The sequence below is a fragment of the Passer montanus genome, unplaced genomic scaffold (assembly GCF_014805655.1).
Source record: "Passer montanus isolate IOZ18808 unplaced genomic scaffold, ASM1480565v1 scaffold11, whole genome shotgun sequence".
NCBI lineage: Eukaryota > Metazoa > Chordata > Aves > Passeriformes > Passeridae > Passer > Passer montanus.
The window spans coordinates 7742220-7767158 of NW_024357613.1; the positions used below are offsets into that span (position 1 = coordinate 7742220).

General features: G+C 36.7%; 1 protein-coding gene across 1 annotated transcript in view; it reads left to right on the forward strand.

Moving 5' to 3' along the window:
• Window positions 1-22: 22 nt before the first annotated feature.
• Window positions 23-24939, forward strand: part of MMS22L (MMS22 like, DNA repair protein) — an 89981-nt gene continuing 65064 nt past the window's right edge. Inside the window, exons 1-11 of the mRNA XM_039728627.1 lie at window positions 23-232; window positions 1294-1481; window positions 3585-3710; window positions 6860-6912; window positions 9625-9712; window positions 9814-9991; window positions 11104-11197; window positions 13163-13293; window positions 17087-17200; window positions 18274-18453; window positions 23832-23894. Of these exons, the coding sequence (XP_039584561.1) occupies window positions 1303-1481; window positions 3585-3710; window positions 6860-6912; window positions 9625-9712; window positions 9814-9991; window positions 11104-11197; window positions 13163-13293; window positions 17087-17200; window positions 18274-18453; window positions 23832-23894 (1206 nt within the window). The 5' untranslated portion in view covers window positions 23-232; window positions 1294-1302. The remainder of the gene's footprint in view (window positions 233-1293; window positions 1482-3584; window positions 3711-6859; window positions 6913-9624; window positions 9713-9813; window positions 9992-11103; window positions 11198-13162; window positions 13294-17086; window positions 17201-18273; window positions 18454-23831; window positions 23895-24939) is intronic.

The following is a 24939-nucleotide window of genomic DNA, read 5'->3' on the forward strand; positions in this document are numbered from 1 at the left end:
CGAGTCCCTCTGCCGCCGGCCCGCGGCTGGCCCGCCGGGGCAGCGCCTCCGCGCCGAGCGGGGCCGAGGCGTCACACGTGCGGGCCGTGCTCCTGGGCGCGTCCCGGCGCTGCTCCCGCCGCTTTGCAGCTCCCGCCCGCGGACTGCAGCCGCCTGGAAGGTTCTGCTCGGAGGAAAAGGAGGTGCTCAAAGTGCTTAATTGTTTCCGCTGCATCAGGGATGTGGTAGACAGGTATGGAACTGATGGGAGTTATGGCCGGGAAGGGCTGCCCTCTTACGTAACTCTTCCCCCCGGGGGTTTCTGTCCCTCGGGCGATTTTGATTCCCCGGGCTGAAGAGGCGTTCCTTGGGAGCTCTTGTGGCTGGGAGCATTCCCTTCAGCTGCCCCAGCACCCGCACATACGGCCCTGCTGTAAACTGGAGCACACAAGTCATTCTTTTCCTACTTGCCCAGCTGCCTGCTCTGCAGGAATGTGAATGGATGTGAGAAAGTAGAACAGAAACTGTTTTCTTGTTTTTGTTTCTTTTCCCTTGAGCTTATATTTTAGTTAAGCCTCTGTATTACCAACCTGTAGCCATTGTGTAGACTAGTTTCTGCAAGAACCATATCAAAATCTACCAACAAAGAAGCTGAAAACTTTAATTTAGCATTTTAGTTATATTGTTTGCATATTTTTAGAGGATTCTCTGACACCTGTTGCCTAGTTCTGCCCTTTCAGTATGTTGAATAAAATATGAATACACTGATATTAACTGTGTAGTGAACTTCTTTTGGACATGGTAATAATCCTTCTTTGGTTTTGTTTCTCTTTTTCTGGATTCCTAGGTAGTTAGATTTTTTTTTTCATGTTGTGCACCTGTAGTACGTGATGTACTTCCATAGCACAGTTAGTCTCATCATAAAATGAAGTGTTGCTGAAAGTAGCTTTGTAACGTATTCCTGCCCCATGTTATAACCTACTGCTAGTCTAACCTCATCACTAATTAATTTAGAGAGCCAAACCAGAAGAAAATGTTGTTTTTGTTTTTTTCTAAGTTGCTGATGTATCTTCTTGAACAGGCTCTGTTCAACGAGGAACATGTGTCTGCAGAAAGGTGCAGAATTGTGTGGCAGGCGTGCAACCATAATTGCCCTTCTTGGTGGTGTCTCTCAGCTTTTACTTCAGTGTTACAGTTGGTCAGAGCTGTGTCCCCACTTGAGCTGAAGGATGACATGGAGTTGTAACAGTGAGAAATTTATTTGAAGAAATGCTATGAGTATTTTTGTATTTATCTGTTTATTTTCTGGGCCAGGTGAAAACAATGGAGGATGACTTTGGGGCTTCCTCTGCATCCCAATTCTTCACTGAAAGCCTGGAGCTGGCGATGGAAGTGGAGCATGAGATCTCAAGGCCGTCTTTCTTTTCTTGTGCTTTTGACAGCCAGAATGGAGGGAGAAGGTTCTCTGCAGAGTCTTATTTAGCAAGTGGGTCTCTTAAGAGGTATGGGATTTTTTTGAATTACAAATATAAAAGCCTTTTAAGGTGTTCTTTCCGCTTGTGTTTGGTGCCTTTGAATGCTACACAGGTTTCCAAATCAGTTTGTTCTCCAGCTCTCTGATCCTGAAATCAACTTGGCGATTTCAAAGTGCGAAGGGCTGCTGTGTTGATAAACAGCTTTGAATGGTGCTCTAGATGCAATTCTTAGCTTTCTGAACTTACTTTTAAGACAATGTAATGGACGTTTGTTTACAAGCCTGTTAGGATAATTCAGAACTGGCCTGTTGGGCAACAGCATCTCAGATCACTTGAATTTCTGAGGAAACTTCAACACTGCTTTTCTCAGTAATGTGCTTTATTAACTGCTGGCCATTTTTCTCTCTTTTCCACTCTGCCTGGCTTTCCCAAATTGCTGGAGCTTGTCCTAGTTAGTAGCTTTAAGACCATCTTTCTCAAAGCTTCACCTTTGCATGCGTTCTAGGTTTAAGGTTCTGAAGAAGACCTAGGCATAGCAAATAAGTATTTTCTGTGAGATTTTTAAAACGTCACTTTGGTTTAATTTTTATTTGCCTTACTGTCTGTTGTTCAGCTTAGTTTTTTGTGCTGTTTGCTGATTTCACAGGGGTTGTCTTGTTTTTCCTACAAAAGCCTAATCTTACTGTCTGTCTGTCATCCTGCCAGGTGTTATATTTTGTGTTGTTACTTTATTTTCCACAGTGTTTTCTGTCAAGGCTTAAGCGGGGGGGGTCCACTGCACCTCCCCATTTATTTGTCTTATTTATCATATACTTTAGTTGCATCAGAGCACATTCATTCAAATTGACGTCAAGTAGATGATTGAGGGATCCTGCATCTGCATGAATATATCGGTAGTGGATTCCACACTGACAAGGAAACATTTCACTGGAAATTGTTTCTGTCATTGGAACTCACTGAGGAGCTTGTATGTAGACAGGTTTCCCAGTCACTACAGTTGTGATAGCACTGTTCTTCTACTGTGTATTTATGTTGTCTACCTGGATTGCAAAGTCCTCAAAGAGCCTCCATGTGAGAGACCCTTCTGTCTTGGTTGCTTGGAACTGGAGTAGCTGGATTTAATTTCTAGAGGCTTCAAAACAGTCCAGTGTTCAGGAAGTTACCAAGTGAACTAAAGTGTTATGGGAGGTGGAGCTAATTATTCAGTAGATTCTCTTTTTGCCTCTGGAAATGAAATCGGAAATAGTGCATAGTTCAAGCAGAATATGAATTTGGTGTGTAATATAATGGAAACTAAGTGCTTGCCTAGTATATACTTTTAACTTTTAAAATAAAAATAGTTTTTACATAATTGAGAATTGAGCTTCCTCTATGTGGGTTTATTTTATGAAAGGCAGTGGGAAAATTCTGAAATAATTTACCATATTGTCATGCAGTTTGCTGCGATTTTTTTAATGCATGGTAATGAAACATTTTTTTAATTTGCACAATTATAATGTTTTGACACAGGTGTCTAATGTTCTCCACTTTGAGTAAAATTGTAATTCTGATCTTATTTAATTTTTCTTTAACAAAAGCAAGGTCTAATTATGGCCTAGTGTTAGCTTGAGCTATAATGACAAGGTCCTATTCTGACCCTCATATGTTCATCTGCCTAAAAGTGTGCTTTTAGCAGTGTGTTCAGTATAAATATTATTAAATCTATGTAAATGAATAAATGTATGTTCTAGCATTAATTACTAGGTATGTAGTGTACCTTGAGACAGATCTCAAGCATACAGGGCAGTGTGTTATCTTACATAGCAGCCTCTTCTCTTCACAGTCTGTGTATTATATCTCAGCTCCTTTTTAACTATGAAAATGCATCAAGCGGGTAACCTGTTAATTTTTGATTCCAAAATCTACTGTGACCTGTGACTACTTCCTGTTTTTATGCTTTTGAAGCTAGGAGATGTCATATTTCTATAGATCATATTGCTATAAAAGGTACAACTGTCTTTGAGACATCTGTCGTGTACATGTTGCTGATACATTCAGAAAGTATTGGCGGTGCATAAGCCAGCTGTAGATGTTGTATTCCATAGGTTTATTACTGGAAAATGTATGAATATTGTTGGCTCTGTTTTGCAGGGTTTTGCTGAGACTAGATCCTTCTCCAAATGACTATGAAGAAAATACAGTGGAATTGTTTGGCTTTCAGTGGGTTACTGAAATGGCATTAGTTGAATCCTGTGGATTTCTCTTTGGATTACTTAGGTATGATAACATTGTATTTTATAATTAATCCACATCTGTGATTATACCTGCTGTAAGGGTGTAGCAAACTTCACATTTTTAAAAGTAACATCATAAAAGACCATGAGCTGTGCAATGCATCTAAAAATGATTAATGCTGTCTGTTTAATGCTCCAGTAAGTGATGGATAAGACACAGATGGAATTGCAGGAAGAACTACATTGTGTCATGGATTCTTAATATTAGGTGACTTATTATTAAGTTTCTAAGTAGTGTGATGCATATCTGAGGCATCACCAGATAAAAAAAAATTAAGTATAGTTATTACAACAGAGTGTTGGGGTTAATTTAGAAGGGTCGAGCTTCAGAATTATATGAACAGACTATGTAAGATTTCCTTGAATGAGATTGTGCTACCCATGTAATGGAAGTTGTCTTTTGAAGATTTTTTTGTGCATAAAGGAGAATGGAGGTTAAAAATCAAATACTATAAATGCTGGATGCAGTGCTTTCTTCAATTGTTTGGATTAGGATAGCTTCAGCAATCTCTTCAGATACAGTTACTCAGTGTTTGACTAATTCAATGTAGATGCTTAATCTGGTCAATGCAAATACACAGATCACTGATAATCCTCTTTGCTGCTGATAATCCTCAGGATGTACAGCACATACAGAGAGTGGATGGGAGAGGAGCTTTTGTATAATTTCACAAATATGTGATGTATTCCATCATTCCTTTCATTGCAGGGGATTCTTCCATCCCTTTAGGGTATGACCAAGGGCATGATGTGCAACATGATTAATAGGGTCTGGCTTATTGGAACATGGTGACATAGATGACTGGAAGTGTATTAAAAGCACTATTATTTAGCTTTGCTTGTTTGATGCAAGCTTTGACTTCACTGTGTTTTTTAAAAAAAACCCCAAAGATATAAAGTGGAAGATAGGACTATAATTTAGTTAAAAGTTTCAGTATTTAGTCTGATTTTTTAACTGTTCATTAGCATAAAATCACTGACACAGGAATGTTGAATGAAATGGCTATTTTTAAAGTTTTTTTCCTGTAGTGTAAATTGCTTGTAATTGTAGTAGAGATGAACATAAGGCATAATGTGGTTTTTAAGTTGTTCAAGCTGTACATTCTTTAAAACCTACTGACCTGGTAGGAGTAATGGATTTCAGCTGACTCTTGGCTGAGTGTTTGGTTGCTAGGTTGTCTTTTGGTGTGGCAAGTTCCTCTGCAAAGGGGGAATGTCTCTGCAAAAGCATTCAGTTCATTTGTTCAGTCATAAAATGGAACAGTTTCTTTATAGAGCAGTTGACAACTGAAAGTAGGAAAACTCCTTTTTCCACTGAGGAAATTGAATATGTTAAATACAAGTTACAATAGTTTTTGAGGATAGGGTGGATGTAAATAGTTAAATTTATGAAGTGCAGTTAATATCTATGTTTAAATATATGCTTACAGAAAGCTAGTATCTTTGAATGTCTGAGATTATGCTTAATAATTGTAATTTAAAATTATTTACAATTCTTAATATTGTAATAAATAATAGTATACTGCAGAACTGCAAGTTAAAATAGTAGTTGCATAGTAAAAGTTTTACTTATGGGTTTTCATGTGATAGATGTGTGAGTCAAAGTGATTGAGACTGTGTAACCATTTAAGTGGGTCTATTAAGATAATATATCTTTGATTAAGAAACAGAAGTACCAGTTTGTCTGTCAGAATGTATGTTTGCAAATCAAATGATTTCATGATTAACAGCCATGAGGATCAATCCTCGAGGTATAAATGCAAATTAAAACTAAAATGATTTATTTAAATAATCGTATTTTTGTTATGTTTCTTGTGCCCAGTTTGTGCTTTAATTTTATCAGCCCACTGTGTTTTGTCTTTGTCAATTCACTGGAGAGTATTTTTCTTTTTTTTTCTGTGTCACTCCTTTCTGGTACCTTCCTTCTCTAAACACCAGTCTCAACAGCGCTGTTTCATAAAGCCCTCCTGCTTCAGACTTCCTTCCTTTTTACATGGTTGAAATCCTGGAAAAATCCAGGCAGAAATTCAACTTTGATTTCAAAACAGACAAAAAACTCTACAACCCACCTAAATGATGGAAGGGTAGCTGACATGGCTTTATCCAAGAAAACAAGATAGAGTAAAGGAAGATCATTTTACTGCCTGTATGCACTTTAATATGCAAGTTACAACCCGTAGTTTTGTCTTTTAGATGCTTCTTGTCTTTTAAATGCTTCCTAGTTTTCAGGGTTTTTTTCTCAAGAACATTTGATTTGTGTTAGATCCAAGTAGCCTATTTTAGAATCCTTCAGTAGTTGTTGCTTTGACTGTATAAGAAATGAGGCAGAGAGCTCCCTCCTCAATTTATGCAGCATTTTCTTTCAAAAGTCTGTCTGACACAGTTGTGCTTTTCATATATTCCGTTTAGTACTGCTTTATCTCTGTGGAGATTCTACTGGAAGACCGCTTGCAAATAACAGTTGTAACAGAATATGGCTGAGTATTTACCTGTGTTACAGCTTTTTTTTTTTAAATATTCATTTGCAGTGGCACTGGGCTTCTTTAAAAATGTTCTCTTTCCTCTCCAAAACTGAACTGAGCTTTAACTTTTCTAAAGACACCTCCTTTTACTCTACTCCATTTGTTGCTGTTTATGCTTTATGCTGGAATTAAGGAGCTGACCTCCCTAAGCAGGAGGCAGGAGAAGCTGTAGACAGGATGTACTAATGCACATTCACAACTGCATTAATTTAGTGTGTACTGAGTGTATGGCATGGGGGCTAACTTTTAGGTTTACTCTGTGGACAAATATGAAGCTGAGTTATGCTTGTGGCAAAATCACTTGTATGTGAATGGCTTTTGAGGGGGTTTGCCTTCCCCAATATTCAGCCAATTGTTTGGGGATTTTTTACTGTGTTTAATGATTTATAAACATGCACAAAGTCTATTCAGTGTCATCCCTTCACACTTGGATATGTCCATTGTCTTTCACTAAAACTTTTTTTCTGAGTTACATTTCCATAAGCTTTTTCAGAACTACAAAGTAAGAAACACCTCTTACCTTTCTCTGTCCTATTTTGCACTTACTAAAGTGGAGTTAAACAACTTTTACTTATATAAATATCGTAAACCTTTGTATTCCTTTAATTAGGCAACAGATATACAGACTGGAAAACCTAGTGCAAATGAGTTCATCTGATTTTGGTAAGTTTTATGAATTTAATTTGACACTGCAATAGGCAACTGACTACCTTTCATTAAAGAAGTAAATTCTCACAGATCACGCTTGTGCTTTGACTCTTGACCAGGGGATTTTGGACTGTGCCTCACAACAGCTCCTTTACAAGCAGCAAAAAACTGCAATAAGGGTAGAAATAGAGGCAACCAAGTGAGGTAAAATAGTAGGGAACTAGATGGTGGAAATGCTGGAAGTCAGTTTGGAAACAGATTTGCCTGTAATGGTAGATGCACAGAGCAATCCTTAGTGGGGCATTTTGCATTAATTTCACTTAAGGTATTTAAGGTCACCCCAAGAGTAGAATTTGTCAAAACTATTAACTCTTAATTAAAACCCAAAAATTTCATTGAAGATCCCAACAATTATTTTAGTTACAAAGGTAGTGGCTTGGATTTTTTTCAGTGTTTCATTGGCTAACGTTTAAATAAGTTAGTTAGACTTGCTTAGTTTGGAGTTATTTACAAACTTAGTTTATCTTTGTAGTAGGATTGATGAAACAGGATCACTCTAAAATGCTTTCCTTCAATTAAATACTGAGGCATGAGAAGCAGCATGTTTCTGAAGGATTATTGCAGCCTTGGGCTTATTGTAAGTTGAAGGCTGAATTACTTAGCAAGTTGAGAAGTTCAGTAATTACTCAGAAATAAACTGTCTATAGTGTCTTCTCATTACAGATAATGTGCTAGTGTTCCATGAGTGAATATTTTTACACATTACTATTGTTTTTTAATATTGTGATGTTCTGCCATTTAAATAATTGATGTGAATTTATCATCAAGCTTCTTTCATATGCAGTTCATCATCAAGAAACTGTTCTGTAGGTTTCAACTACAGAACTGTATGTTTCAACATCAAGAAACTCTTCTGTAGGGTTTTTTCACTTAAATTTAAGCACCTTCTTGGTTGCCTTCTCTTCTTTGTATCCCATTCTTCCACTTGTCAATTAAGCTAGTAAAATGAAATTTGTGCTTTGCACCAGGTTTTCTTTGTGAATCAGAAGCAAGTCACTGATTCAGCTGTGCCTCAGTTCCCTTTTTATAGAAGTGGGCTAGTAGTAGAAGGGTGTCATGAGGATTGAAGTATTTAAAGTGGTCAGTGGGGTGATGTTAGTCATTACTGATGTCTTGAATAAATGTGCTGTCACCCCTGTTTAAAACCCCACTTAAGAGTTTTGGCTCAGTAAATCTATGTTGTACCGTGTGTTCATATAGGTATCAATATTGTACATTGTTTCATTTCCTATCAGTCTTGATGAGCTTTGGAGACTTTGTACTGAGAACTGTCTAATGTAGAAGGCATATGAAAATACTGTAATACAAAATTTTGTTTAAACAGAGCTTCTGAGAATTTAGGATACAGTATTTGTTATTGCTACAAATCAGCAGTCATATCTATAAATAATTACTTTAACAGCATCAGTTCACTCTGGTCTAAACTTGTGGTTCATTTTGGCTTCTGATAGGATGCAGGTAGGCTGCACGCTGGAATATTCTGGTGCTTGTACCAGTTGGTGTGCTTTGCCCACTGAGTGTTGTTGCTCAGAAGATGTTGAGGCTTGTATGCACAAAGCTTTATTTTTGACATCTGTAACAAGTGTCATATATGAACTTCCATGTTAATTGGAGTAGATGAGGGGGAAAAAGCAAAAGGGAGAGTGAGAGCAAGATCAAAAGATGGGAATACTCCCCAGTAGTCAGCTGGGGAGAGGAGAGAGGAGCAAGGAGAACTTCCCCTGGCTGTGCAGCCCAGTATAGTAGGTGACCAAGTTTTTGCCATGCATCTCCTCTAGGATGATGCACTTTCATTTGGTCCTGCTCAAGGTCCTCATTTGATGCTTGCATCAAAGATGCTCTGAATAAACTGCATGTGTTGTAATCAGCTACACATGTTGCAGTCTGACTGCTTGCTAAGCTTTTGTGTGTATATATATTGTTGGGCAGTAGTTATTTGGTATTTAAATGACTGTATTTTGTTTGTTATGCACTAAGTTTCATCTTCCTCTAATATAAGCTGAAAGCTACAAGGCAAGGTGTAGGAATAAATAAGGAGTGATTCTCACACAGTGGCGATAACCTCCAGGGAATCTCTGCTCTAATGGGGGTGTTTGAGCTTGTAGGTGCAAGGTGAGGATGGAAACACCCTGAGAACAGCAGCTTCAGAGAACAAAGGAAAGGAGACATAGCCAGAATATCTGCCTGAAAGCATACAGAGCTGCAAGTGAAAGGCAGGATTGTGAATGGATGGCTCTTAGCATTATACAGCTACAGGTTCTGTGCAACAGTGATGCTTCCAAGGAAAAGTTACAAAGCGTATTTACAAATAAGTTCACCTTATTGAACTTATTTGTACCTTACTATTGAACCTTATCACAGTTTAAGTCTGTCAAGAGAAAAGGGTACTGATAAATTGTTTTACCCATGTCTTTACTGAAGGTGTCTTGGAAGCAGTCGGGAATCTCTATCTGTATTTGGTTATATGCCTGAGATAATAAGACAAAGAATGGGTCTCTCTGGCAAGATGACATTTAGAAGTGGGTGTTTACCATCAGTCACTTCCCAGCTTGTCCTCAGAGGATGTCTTTCCAGTGGTCTGGTCTAATTACTGTGGAGAATGCAAATGTTAAAGAAGTCATGGTGTGCTTGTCTTCTGCTTTAAGCTGCTGGTCTCTTTTATTTCAGGTCAAGCTGCACACTTGCACTCTGAAGCAGAGAGCATCAGGCATCAATGTCTTAGGTTTTTGCACTATGTGAAAGTTTTCATCTTCAGGTGAGATTTATACACATTTTACTAAATTCGGTACTGAGCTTTGTGTAGCTGCTACTTACCTGTTTTCTGATTGTGTGTAATGTATTTTTCTGTACGTTCAGGTATCTGGAACCCCCTAAGGTAGAAAATGATGGAGTGCTGCAGCCTTATGAAGAACTAGAAGCTCAGTTACCGTCAGTGTTGGTGGAAGAGCTTCATGCTTTGACTGTGCACATTGGTCACCTTTGTGAACTTCCTAGTAATGTCCTGGCAGCATTTACTATTCAAAATCAGGCAAAGGTTTGTGTCTTTTTATAATTTTAATTTTTTATGTGGCATTATGTATTTAACTTGAAAAGCTTTGGCTTAATAGAAGTTCATCTTTTTGGTTTGTAGTTTTTTTTTTTTCTTTATTAAATGCCATCCTGTACTTGGTAAATACAACTAATTAGATCTGGATTTTCTGTTGTTGTTTTATTTATCTATTTTTGTGCTGTAGCTTTAGAATTCTTCCTATAGTATACAAATGATAATACCAATTACAGATAGATAAGTAGGCTTGAATTAGCATAGCTTGTTTAAAAAGTTCCTTGGTGTTTGTCTGTAGTAATGTTTATATTTTCTGAGCATCCCAGTAGGAGGGGCATTTCTTTAAAAATACATTTTGAATCTGACTCAGAATGGGAAAAGATCTTTTATAAAAGAAAAGTGCAGATGTGGAAGGAGGCACAGCAGCATTAAATACTACTGAAGTATACACCATTAGGATTTGTTCATACACATAGCTAATGCTTTCAAATCTTTTATAAAGCCAGAAAAGGAATTTCAGGCTTATGTTGTATAAACTAGTATCTGGAGAGGAATGATCTGCTGAGAAGCAGAATTTTGGATCTTTGTTTAGCTTATCAGTAGCAGTTGAGCTGATTAAAAACAGTGATTTCAAGTAAACCATTAGGAAGAGAATACTAACATTTTTGAGTTATTTTAGGAGCTCACTTTAGCAATTTTTGTGCTACATAATGCTTCTCTGTAAAGAAAAGGTTAACTAAGGGTGTTGTAATTTGTCAAGCTTGAATCAAAACTTCTTAAATAGACTCTTATAGGCAGAATTGTAATGAAAGTTTTTGTTTCTTTTTTTTCTTGAACTGAATGGTGTTTGTATTTGATCATAGATATTCATAATGTTCATTGCAGTCCGTCTCAGAATGTCAAGTCCAACCATTACTCCAGCATTCTCCACTAAACCATATCCCTAAATGCCACATCCACATGTTTTTGAACGCTTCCAGGAATAGTGATTTCACCACTAAACCTGGGCAGCTTGTTCCAAAGCCTGACCACCCTGTCTTAGCACTGTATCCAGAATTCACTAAAGAAATGTTAAATATAAGTAAATGTATTTCTAATCACAGGTTTTTCCTCCATCATGGCACTTACTACATCTCCATTTGGATATTAACTGGCTAGTATTAGAAGTTCTTCATGTACTAAGTGAAAAACTGAAGAGTAAGTATGCAGACTTTTTTCTTGAACTTATTCTTTTACATATGACTTAGCTAATTTTCCCATCTTGATTTGTCCAGAATCAAAACTGCTTTGGGTAGTTTTTAAGCATAGCTGTGTTTAATGGGGTAAACTCAAATATGGTAAAGAGAGGTTCTTTCTGAATCATTGTGCAGCTCAAATTAAATAAAATTGTATTAGGAATTTTCTCTGTCAAAACAAAGATCACAGAGTTTTACTCAACTGATGCAACATACTAAATATTTAATAACAGTGCACTTCTTGACATCACAAATAAAAACATTTACAGATATCCAGAATGCATAACAATGAATGGCAATTTGATGACAGCAATGTAGGAAAAGTGTCCAGGCATGGACCAGAACAAGGATTCTTGGAGGAGAGAATTTGTATTGCTAACCATGTGTGACACTAAGAAAATATTGGGCAAAAGGAGAAGCCTCAATCAGGGGAGCTTATAAAAGTACAGAAAGAAAAGGGCAAAGCAATATCTTTTTAAAAAAAATTTATAAGGCTTTAAAAGGGCAAAAAGTAAGTTGATAAGAGTAAGCTGTTCATAGAAGTTAGATTAAAAAGGTCATAGAATGCAATTGAAAAACTCAATTTCAGAGTAGTTCAGTTTGCTGAAGAATTGTTAAAATACAGAAGAGAACTTTATTTGCTTTGTGAGGCTTATATCTCTTTTCCGTGTCCATTCTACCAATATAAACCACAAAAGTGTGTTTTCTTTTACAATTGGTGTGTCACTACAGCCATGCCTTCCCTCTCACCACCTGATTATAAGCTGTGAATATAAATTCCATATAGGAATTGCATCAGTTGAAGTAATGTTGAGGTATAGAAAGAAGGCACTATATGCTTGCTTACCCCAGTAACTGGTGTTGAATCTGAACTCTTGGATTAGCTTTTGCCTGCTCTGAGTGCTGTCACAACACAGCCTTGCTCCCATTGACACATTTTCTCTGTTTCTACATTACTGTATAGTGTGTAGGCTGGCTTTTTGTTCCATAATTCTAAGTTTCTTTCATAATCCATTGTGGGATTTGTTTGCCTTTTTTAGAGCATTTTGGAGAAAGGATAGTGAAACTGTTGGAGGCAATTTATTTTCCAGAATTCAATATTTATTTCTAGATAATGTTCTGAGTTATAATGCAGTCATCTATCTTTGTAAAAGAAAGCTGGTGATTTTTAAAAACAAAATTTACTAGTCAAGACATTCATATCTCTACATACATTATCTTATATTCTTATGTGCTTAGAATTTCCTAGGTATTTATCTCATTCTGTTAAGTGTTCTGAGTGGAAACTTCACACTGCTGAGACCAGTGGCAGGATAGTGGATTCAGGGCTTCACCTTATATTTCCAGGAATAAAATACAGTCTGATTTTACATATTGTCTGCTCCACTGATGGCAAAGGAGATGTACTGTTGAAAAGCTTGCGGGATAAGATCTTACAGCCTCTTAACTTCACCATTTTTATCTGTTAATGCCTACAAATGCTCAAGTTGGAACACGATCATGCCAGCTTTCTACATCAACACATCCAAAGGAAAGTGTTAGACCTCTCCAGAATTGTTTGTCATCAACTTGCATATCTGCAAAACATGTCATGATTCCAGAACATGCGCACTGCCATGTGACAAAGAGGAACTTGCAGATAAATAAATCTTTATTCCTCTGCAAAATCTGTGCCAATCAAAGGCTGTAACATGCCAAGCTTTTTTACTGTCAACCTGAATAATACCAGATTTCAGTGCAATGATGGAGATTAGCTTGAATTTAGGATGAGCTTTCTCACATGAATTTGTAAATTAAAATTACATACAGGTCAACAAGCCCATTCTAAAATATATATATATAGATCTTAGAAGAGAAATCCTGTCTGTTCTGTATTGCTAGAACCAAACCTAGTACTAAACAATTCTACTTTTCTTTTGTATTTTAGGACAAGTCGTATATGCTAACCATTTCATTAATCTAACTGGAGAGAATCTAACCAATACCAGTTTATTTGAAAAACACTGTGGAAATCTCATATCTGATTTAATAGCGTTGGCCATCAACAAATATACAAAGGTAACTCTTTTTCCTTATACAGGCCATGGGCAGATAGGTGCTTGTACTGGGAACCATATGAATTGGGTGTTGCACCAGTGCATAGATGACTTCTTAGTGCTTAGTTGTAAATGTTACGTATGGCTTTGTATTTCCATGTTTTAAAGAGTGTTATTTGTTAGGAGCTCAAATTGTGTTATATTTATTCATGACCATCTGGCAGTTGAATGAGACAGTAATATTGAAATGCACTGTGTACAGAGCAGAAGTGAGTGCCACATTTTCCAAGTTCAGTGTTCCAGGTTTAATGCCAAACATGGCACAGTCTAAAAGGTTTAGATAAATGCAAAAAAAAAAAGTCTTTTCAAACTCTCTGAACAGGAACAAAAAGAGGATAACTCTAATCCTGGCAGTAAGGTAACTGGACACTTAGAGAATGTCATATTACAGTTTGTTGTTGCTGTGTGCCTATTTCCATCACCTCATCTTTGTTACAGCACTTCTGCATTTGTCATGGGAAAACTTTTCTGTGTCTTCTCTTTTCCTTTTTCTTTCCTTCTATAGCTGCAGTATTTTTCTCACTTGTTTTGAGCACTCCAGAGCTAGAAAGTCATAATAGCTCCATATAGCAGCCAGTAAAAGAGCTGTGTAATCTTTGTGTCATTGTGAAACATGCTTTAGATGGACATGTCTGATCCATGAATGCAGGACTGAACTCTGAGAAAAAATAGCAGTGACCACTGTATAATTTATGTTTTCCTAGTACAAAAGCATAAGAAATAGAGTTCCTCTTCTTCATGTTACTTTTGAGGGTGCAGGTAATGGCTGTACTAGCCTTTGATAACTGTTCTTTTAAAATACCTTCCTGTGGAAAACTGTTACTTTTTAAAATCACTTTTGATCTATTAAATTCAGATAATACTGCAACCTTCTCCCCTGACAAAAGGCAAATAGATGAGAGTAATATTTTATAACAGAATATTCAAATAGTATCTATCTGTTGAACACGGTGCTTGATGGTAGGCTTGGAAATATCAGATGATAAAATGACAGATTCTACATGCTTTCACAGAGCCACGTTACAAAGAGAGAAGATCGTTTTACCGCTGCTTTTTCTTAAGCTTACTCTAGGCGTGGGCCATGCTGCTTGAATTAGTTCTATTTGAGATTAATTTCTGAAGTGAAGCTTGCACTACTGACTCCTATAGTATACAACCTGTGTCTTCCTGTAATGGAAATAGCATCCCTCAAAATTGTTGAAAATGCAACTCATACATTGGCTCATAACTAAAACATGTCCTTGGGCTTTTGGTTGACAACATTCATGAATGCAGCTCTTAACATTTGTGGATATCCCTGGAAAGAGGGACATAAACTCTACTGTTCCAGACTCATCTTGTCAGATTGGTTTCTTGGGCAGCTCTGATATCAAGGTGCTTGACTTGGATCATGGACTGAGTCCAGTGTACTCTGAGACATGTTTGGCAGAGAAATATATATCCGTGGATACCTTCTTCTGCCTTTACAGCCGCACCTCTGGCACCAGAGCTGTATTGTCCCAACAGCACCACAACTTTGGGTTTTCAACATTCTTACCAAGATACTGAAATGAGGATGTTGTGAGAGGAAATGTGGAATATCTCTGAAGAAAGCAGTATTGTGGCTATCCTTAGTCTAAGCAGTATCTGTGTGGTGTCTTGCTTTGATGGTAGTACCCAGACTCTATCCTGAACAGATCTGCACATTTCCTGCAGTCTTGTAGAACAGCACAGTAACAGATGGAAACAGTAGGTGAAGGAACCTTGCTGCAACAACTGGTCGTCCACATAGAAAGCATGAAACTAATTTCTAAAATCATTTCTATGCCTAATACTTCTATAAAAACCTCCTGTGTTTAATAAGTAACTGCTCATTTCCAGGATCTGTTTTGCTCTTTGGTGGTGAGTCATAGCCAGTTATTTTTGAGGCACTTCAGTTTTGGGAAGTTAATAGTTAAATAATTAATTTTTTTCAAGATAATTTAGTGGCCATACTATATATTCTTAAGATAATATTTACATAAAATTAGTTCAGGTTGTTGAGAAATTCCTGTAACAGGTCCTTAACTAAAAATGTGAGGAGAGAAATACTGTGAGTATATGTGGAAAGTGAATAAAATAGATCAGGTTTCATTTCCATGCAAATTTCATAGGATAAAGAGGATTTTTGAGAGGGAGAAAAAACAAGTTGTTTCACTTATTGTATATGAATGTAAGTTCATATATATAATTAAAATTATTTAAACCTGATTTGGAGCTGTATGAAACTGTGGTTGTAAACATATTCTAAAGGTGAATAATAAATAAGAAGCTTGCATCCTAATAGAATGTTATACAGATTTTTTTAATGATTGGTGATATACTTGTTCTGACTGTGAAAGTGTAGGGTTTTAGTCATTCACTCCCACTTCTATAATGTCTCACACAGTGACTGCTGTCACTGACATTGCATATTTTGATTTAATTTTTAATTTGCACTGTTAGGTTTCTAAATTCAGAAATTATTTTAAGTGCCAGTGTGATTTGAGAATAGCTGTGTGTGAATGGATCAGAAAAAAACATGAGGATATAAAAATTCAGGATCCACCTCATCACATGTGGATGGCTAGGAGTTAGTTGGCTAAACTAGTCACCTGAGGTGCTTTTTATTGTCATGGAAGGATAACAACAGTTCTGCAGTGAGATTCATTAATCTCTCTAGGTACCTATTCCCCTCTGTTTGGTTTAGAGAGGTGTAGGTTGATTATACAAACTAGGACTACTCATTGTTTAGGGATAAAATGAGTAGAAGCTGCTTTGTTTCCCTCTTTTCTGTCTACATTTCTGCCATTGTGTCCTTGCTTGAAGGTAAAAGGTGCTGAACGAAGCTCTTTAAGCAATGCTTTTCTCACAATTTTTGCCACCTCTGAATTCTGTTCAGTGGGTTCATGTGTCTAAGGATAGAGTAAGTGAAGCTTTATCTATAGTATGATTATTTCAAATACAGGTCTGGTAGATCTGTAAATCATTAAAGCATACAGACTTTTTTAATGTATTTAGCACTTCCTTTTGCTGTTTTGTTTTGTTTCACAATTGAGAGAATGTAAAATTGAAAGATGAATCACAAGAAGACTATTTTGCATTTGAAATGCATCAGTCTGGGTGAATTTTGTTAAATATGGAATAGTAATCAAGTAATGTACATGATTTGAAATATGCTGTTTTCTGCATATTAAAAGAATGCCTTGCAGTAAATTTACCGAAAAGCAGATTTTGTGAAATGTTGTGGGAACATTAACATCCTCATCATGCCAACAACAACATATTCTACTAGCATTATGCCTAGTCATTAAGGATTTTTCAGTTAAAAATAACAATAATAGCTGGTAAATAACTTGAAATCTTTTTCTTCTCAAGAACATCAAGAAAATGTAATCAATCATTTTCTTTTCCCTACTGTCAGACAGTGAATTAGTATTTATTGTAACTTTTCATTTAGGACATGGAATGCCATTTTTTGTGATTAAATAATGTCTGAGAGTGGATCAGAAGAAACTAGGAAATAGCACAACCTGTAATTTATGTAGAATTAGGAAAGAGTCTGTGTTGTATGAGAGAGATATTTGGGATGTTAGTGAAATAACGTACCTTTGAATGTGTAATTGTAACTATATTATTTACCTGAAAAAACCCCCTCAGACCAAACAGCCAAGACAAGAAGAAATATTGATATATATAAAACACCATTTCAAAAATTAATACTTCTGTGAATAATTTTATTCTATATTCTCTTTCAGGTGCGACCTTCTGAGGCTCTTACCACTAGCCATTGTTCCTGTCCCTGCATTAAAGAACTATGGATTCTACTTATTCAGTTGCTGGACCACAGAAATAAAGGGTCTAATACAGAGGTGGAAGAACACTATTATGTGTGCAGTAGAGTCACTAAATGTTCCCATATGGCCATGAATACACAGATTTGATGGTAGGACTGAACTCATATTTGCTCCAGGAGAACTGCATGCTGACTGTGATGCCTTGGGTCACTGTCTTGAATGTGCATGAAATCCTGACTTTAGGTTTGCAGTGTGCTGTTGGGTTATGACCTAGGGCCTTGATAAGGAGCACTCCTAGTGCTAAAGAAAGCAAAGCAAAGGAATATACTGTGAAATTTCTATTCTTTTTGTGGAAGAGCAAAATACAAAAAGTCATGTTTACCTACGTTTAAAAAAATTTATTTGCAGTTTCTGTGATATGTCACACAGCGAGTCATCTCCAGGCATTAGAAACATGGGTGCAGTCAGAACAATGACCCAGCTAGCTCATGTTTCTGTCTTTGTTACCAGGATCCAGCTAACGTGGGTGAAATACACATGCAAAGCAGTCCCAGAGAAAGGCTTTCTTAAAAGTAGGAAAGATAGGCACAGGCTGTAAGAAGTAGTAATATTGTGATATAGGCAAGGGTCTGAGTCATTGAGAATTAATCAGTTTATCAGTGCTGGAACAGACTGTGACAAAACAGGGAACTGGGATCTCTGTTTGCTGTCTTTCAGATTGATTCTCCACCACCTACTGTATTCCTCTTGGTTAGGATAGTCTGGCACTAGAAGTTTTTCAAAAATATGTTTTAACAATTCTTCATTAAAGAACCCTAATCTTTCTCTTGTGAGTATTGGGGCACCATCCTGTCTGCATGTCATCAATCCATCAGCTTTTAGTTTTGCCTGTGAAGTTTTGCCCTGGTGGCCCAAGCTTGTCCTTTCACATTGCTTTCTACTGCCATTTGAGAGACGACTTTCTAAGGTAGCCTTGAGTTTCCTGTGGTAATACTCACAACTGCTTTTTCTTATTTTCTTTAAATGACTGTTATCCTGCTTGTTCTCTGTAAAAGCAAATTAATCTATAGGACAATGTCGTAGAAAAAATTGTTAACATAGGTTTTGTTATTGGAGACAGTTCAAATTACCTTTTGCATTTGCTACAGTGTTTCTGGAGCTTGGTGAATACAACCCTAAAGAATATCTTTGAACGGCCAAGTACTTCTGAAAGTGTGTCTGGGTTTGACACAGTTCAGTGTAAAGACCCACTGAGTTTTAGCTGGTGGATGATGAGTCATCTGGCACCACTCTACCAGTTTGACCGTAATGGAAATCTAGATGAAAAGGTGGGTATGCTTTTTTCTAAATACCTAAGAATTATTATAATTTATTTTGATCTCTTGGGTTATTTTTGTTGACAGAAAACAATTTGTTTTGTAATGCAGGAATCTTCATACTCCTTAAGACGTAATTTTTAGGTTGGAAGTGTTAAGATGTGCTTTTTACAAGTTGGTAAATGTTCTAGGAGCCCCAGATATATTCATGTTACATACCAGATATTCACTAGAGTACTGTGTGAAGGAAACTTGAAATATGGCAACTAGTTAGTAGCACATATACTTAATGACGTAGCATATGTTTTAAGATAGTCTGCCTGCAGCATAAATGCTTCACTGGATTTGTTGTTTTAGGAATTGAGCACATGAGTTTGTGGTTTATGAAGTATGAACCTCAAACGTTGACTGTGTAATTATTAATGCCACTTTATTTTTCTAAAGTGATAGCTCTGCTCTGGATAAATTTCAGTCTGTCTAATTGCATTACCTTTGCATCACAGCCATAACATCACAAGATGTATATATATATTTGTGCATACAGCTTCATTTTTATGTTGGTATGCTACCAATAGACACTGAATAATAACTTGAATTGAGGTTTTGGTTTAGGAAACTTGCACTTGCTGAGGCAATTCATGCATTTTGAGATGTATAAAAGCGGACAATTTTTCTTAATTGTCTGTAGAGGAAGCTTGTTAGAAGCCAATGAGGTGGATGAAGACCCAGAAACTGTGGGGTTTGGGCTGTTTTTGGTGTAGTGTGTTTTGCTTGGGTTTTTTTTTCCCAGCAGTATTTTTTGCACTAGGGAACTCTGGTCATGCCATCCTCTGTCATTTCTCCTTCTGTTCTTTTATGCTGTTACTATTATTCTTTTTTTTTTATCCTGTTTGTTTTGGGGTTTTTCGTTTTGCATTTTTTTGGTTGTGTGGGTTATTTTTTTTTTTAGAAGGGAGTGTTGCTGGTCTCTTTGTTTGATTTTGGGGTTTTTTAACCTTTTGGCTCCATATTCCCTAATTTTCTAAGCATAAACTGTGTGGCATCTTCTACAAACTGGGCTTAATTGCCCTTTATTTTGAATTGTCTTTAATTATTTGTAATTTAACAGTGCGTATTAAAATTGGAAAGGTGATACCTTCATTCTGTTAAAATTGGTACTGTGATTTCCATTTTTGATTTAGGATGAAAGGTTAAAACCTGGAAATGTGTTTGTGAACTGCAAATCTGTAAGAAGGGAAGAATGATCATGTAGGTTGAGCAATTTTAATAACTTAAAATCCCTCTCTTTGTTTTTAGATCTTTAAAAACATTAAGTCTATAAATAGAGAATGAAAGAAAAACGTTGAAATTCTGGGAATGCTTTCCAAAGAAAATAAGAGAATCCAAGAATAATTTGGATTGTCTAATCTGCAAATTTGTTTAAAAATTTTTAAATGTAGTGAAGATGTGTTAATTCAGTCCTTGAATACTTCATTGAAAAACTCATGACCATGTCTGTTTTCTTGAGGACTTGGCCCATGTGGGATGCTTATACTTCTTCTCTTTGCCAGTTTACAAATCCTTCAAGAGTCCATGGCAGTCTGCTTGTTATCATATGGCAAAGTGAAGCAACTTCTTGCACCTTTATACAGTGTAAAGTTGCAGACCACGTCTGATTGTTACTCTGAAGGTTGTCTCAAGCTTTCCTTGGTTTTGCATGTTACTGCCTGGTGGGGGAGAGAGACATAGCCCCGAGCAGATTATAGAGGGACCTTGCAAGATAGAATTACTACACTTCTGCTTCTAAGCAGAATTTAGAAAGTGAGAAAAGGTTATTCCCAGGTGAAATACAGAAATCTGTGTGAAGCACACGTTTATACTGGGTTTCTTATATTTAATGCCCTAATCCAAATACAGAGATACTGATTACTCTTATCACTGGGACTTTTTTCCTGTATCTCGCTCTGATAGATACTCCGTATTTAGCCTCATGAGAGATTATTTTTTTTTGCCCCAGGCACTATATTATTTACATAAGCCAAAAAAAGATGTAGAATGGAAAAAAGGATTCCTGTTGTTCTTATTTTAAAATGGGAATCTGAGACACAGTGACAGGAAGTGACTTGCCCAAGATTAAATAATACTTTTCCTTTAGACCCCGCCTGGGAGAAGAGAATTTCCAAGTCTTGATTTGTAAATCATGAGACCATCCTGTGCATGCTTCTCTTGATGTTTCCAGTAGTCTTTATGTTCACACTGTTAGCTCTACTTTGCATTTCTGAGTTCCTGTGTCCAGGGATCCCTGTTCTCATACAAAAAAAAATCTTATCACTAACATCAAGGCCTTTTCACCCACCACAGTATTGTAATCTGTCGCAGACAGGTTGATGGTAGCCATCCCTTTAGGTCCTGTTCCCCTCCTTGAATTGCAAGCTCAAAATATTTTTTGAATGGTATAAGGTAAAACAGTCTGTGATATGAATTTGTGCAGTCACTAGAATTACATGAGGACTCTGTCCTGTTTTGTTGATTAAACATATGATGCAATGGCTTAGTGACACAGGCTTTCTTCTAATTAACTGTGATCAGAGGTGGGAGTCTGATGTGTCGTAATGATGGTTATTCATGTGCTCTGTAGCAAAAATTGCCTCTAAGCCTATGTCATCTGTGGAAGATTTTCAATTTTTTAATGTGGTCTGCATGGCTGTAAGGTTGTTATGAAAGCTTTTAAAATTCCAAATAGGTTTCAGACTTGCTTCTTTTTATTTTTTTCCCCCTTTAGCTTATAAAATGCAATTTCAAATATGCAATGATTCATATATATTGAATATATATTTGACATACATGAAACCACATTTTTAAACTAGAAAGTTTTGGACAGGTTTCTTAGAGACTGTTCTGAGGAATGTACAGTACGTGTCTCTTTCCATATTCCCCTGTTCAGGTCCCACTTCACTCTTTTGAAAAGTAGGATTTGTATATTTAAAACTCAAATGGGACCTGATGAGAAAATTTGCCACTTCTGAACATTGCAGGGGTCAATTTTAATATCCTGTAGGCTAAGGTAATATAGGCAGAGTTACTTGGGGCTAAGAATTCTTGCCTTTGAATAGAATAATCTGAAATGACTATGTGGCAAGATATGCAAACTGGGACTTCCAGCTAAGAAGCCTAATATGGCTTTTCCAGGTACTCAGCTGTTAGTTCTTGCAAAAGTTTCTTCCTGCGAACTCAGCTCAAGTTTTTGGTTTTAGCAGCACTTCTGTGTACTGTGAGGTCTCTGGTTCTGTTGATTTCTGGGACTCTCTGGGGGTGGAGGGAGGATGTTTTAAGACACGCGGTTTGGAGTTGAAGATGTAGGTTCTATGTATGTTTTGACAGGGACAGATTGTAAACAATGGTAAACAGGTGATGTGCCATATTGCCAGTGCAGTAGGGAATACAGTTTGGATATAAATCTATCGGGATTTGAATGAAGAAAGTCTGTTTAAATATAGATACAATTGTAACTAAAAAGAGTGCAGCAGGTGGTTGGTGTCCTTCTTTCCTGAGTCTGGACTGAACTTGGGTGCACTCCTGTAATCAATCCCACTTGGTGTCAGGAGTTTTCCCTAGATTACTCCAAGATCTTGTAAGGTGATCTGCATACTGCAGACAAGCTGGAACCTTGGCAATAAACACCTGTTGTATAAAACATGTGTCCTTGGTCTGTGGTACTGCTAAAAACATGTTCTAAGCAGGCTGATTCAAGCATTCAGTGTTCTCATAGACATTTAGCATAACTCTAATATCTACTTATTGCTGCCAAAACTGGCCTTTTAGCGGTTCCTTAGCTTTCCTTGAAATCTGCAGTAGGATGTTGCCTGGGTGTAGGTATTCACATAATAACAGGCTCTAAAATACAGTCAAAAATCAAATGTACATAATAGCCAGATCTGTCTGGAAATGCTGATTGTTCACTTCCTGGATTTACCTGTTGTTGAAGTACTGCCTTTACTCCTTGACTATCTGTTGATGCCATGTCTTTTCCTGACACAATGCTAGCTCTGGTTTCATGATACAGAGCCTTTGGCATCAATGACAGCTTAAATCCTATGCATTATATGCCCTCTGCTGTTCTGGCACAATTTTTGGTGTCCATTTCCTGTGATCTAAGTCAGGCCCTGTTCCCTTTTTCATTCTTTCTTCCTCTCCTAAAGCTCTGTGTTGATTTACTGTTCTGGCTTGGAGTCCCACAAACAGAAGTACCAGAACAACTGAGCAGTAGGATGCTACAGCTATGAGGGCAGAAAGAGGAGCTCAGGACGAGGAAGAAGCAGTGGGAATTTCTTAACTGATACGGGTCAAGTTTCTGAATCATGAAATCTACAGCTTTAGTGTAACTTTCTATAGATCTGTCCTTTCATTTATATTTGTTCCATAAACAGTGTATGGGCTGTGACTTGCTATCATTGTTTGTCTTTCAGTATTCTTTTTTTCTTGTTGTGCAAAAATGTAAAGTCACCAAGTAGTCAAATAGTGTTGGATGAGTATTAGTACATTTTTTAAAAGAAATTTTTTAAATTATATTGGCACTTGCTGGAGTTCTGTGTGAAACCCTCACCAAGCTACACCATTAACCAGTTTAATCAGTAGCAGAGGATGGAGCACAATGGTGTTGCTGCTGGAAAGTAGTTATATTTCAATTATCGAAGCATAAAATTCTCTTTATTGTAAATTCTATGCTGATTTTTAAAGGACAGCTATCTGCAGAATCATGTACAAGGCTTAACAGCTGTGGTAGTGGAGGGAACAAGTAAGGCAGGACAGTGATGGAAGTACTACGTTCACACATCTAGTTATCTACAGAAGCTATATACTTAGCTGTATGTAAGAGATGATTGTTGAATCTCCTAGAAATGGAAGTATATTGGCCTTGTTGCCTTTTTTTTTCTCCTGAGAAAATGGCCTTAGTTGCAAAGCCTTCTACCCTCTTCTTTCCCACTTTACATAATAGATGAAAAAAAAGGCAAGAAAATGTGAGATGATATCTTTTCTTCCTTATCACTCCTTATACCTTCTTTTTTACAGAACATTAAAGAAAGAAACTGTAAGGCATACTGCTTGAGCTAATAAAAAATGGCTGATGCTTTTGCATCTCCACTAAAAGTGAAGGTTGGGATTGCAAATGAGTCGCCTAAAGTGGTTCAAGTTGCATACTTCTTATTTTTATTAGCTTTCTGAGGGCTAATTTTTAGGACAGATATCAATTACATTCATGTAACAGAAAAGCTCTTTTTGGTGATTATTACTGTATTCTGTCATAAAATCAAATATTTCTGGAAGTATTTTGTCTGCTTACTTTTGTGTTACTACATAGTGCTTCCTGTAAGGGATACAAATGCTATTTCATGTTGATAATTATTTTTCAGAAACAGAAGGAATCCAATTGGAAATTTGTGGAGGAACTCCTTAAAAAATCCACTGATGCTCAAGTAAGTGTATAAAGGAAAGAATAATGAACAAGGAAAGTGTCAGAGATGCTTTCAGGAAAAGACAGTGCATGAAACAAAGTCCAGCTAACAAGTGTATTTTTGGAGTTGTAGTGTTTTTATCACTGGTAAATGAACAACCTTGACATAGCTAAACTATGACAGTGTACAGTTCCCTCCTTGTTAGCAGTTCCACTTGCTTTAAAGTGCTTGTGCTTGATGCTAAATTGTCAGATAAAGAAAAAAGATAATTATCCTGGAAGGGTAGTATATGGCTTCTTAGACAAGATGTATTCAGAATAAGAACTGGATGCTTAGAAAATGTAAATCAGATACTGAATGTAAGGATATCAAGTTGAGGAGACATGATGAAGGAGATAGTCAGTTGCATTGAAAATTCAGCTATATCCTCATCACAGCGGGAAGGTGACTTGCCTTGCTGAGCAATTTGTCTTACAGGCTTGAATCAAACTCTTACTGATAAGGTTCTAGTTTCTGAGCACTCATTTCATACCTTATCATTTTTCTTTCTGCAGAACTGTTAATGCAATGCTTCATGGCCCAGAGGTCAGAATTGACCTCCTTTTAATATGCTTTTAAATATGCTGTTCATCAAGTTTTTAAAATAAGTTACATTGTAGCTCTGTAAATTTGCTCTGAAGTTGCATGGTACAAATTGCAAATGTTGTATTGGTAATGCCTTTAAAAATAATTTCTTTATTTGTGTATGTTTAAGACAAGAATAAACATGTTTATTTTTTCATTTGGTGTATGAAATGAAGAAAAATCCTGCAAAGTTCTGTTGTTGAAAGCAGAAAGGGAATCAGTTCTTTCAGTTTTTTACATTATTATAACTGTCTTGCTCATGGAGTAGCAACAACTGTAGTTAAAGCTGGAATACAAAACAATACATGTTACAACTTTTTGACAAGGAAATATTTGTGGCTGTTGGGAGAGTTGAAATGATAGCATGATTTTTCAGATTGTTAATACTTTAAACATAAACTCTAATGCTTGGCTATGTAGTTGTAGTCTTTCAGCTTAAAAG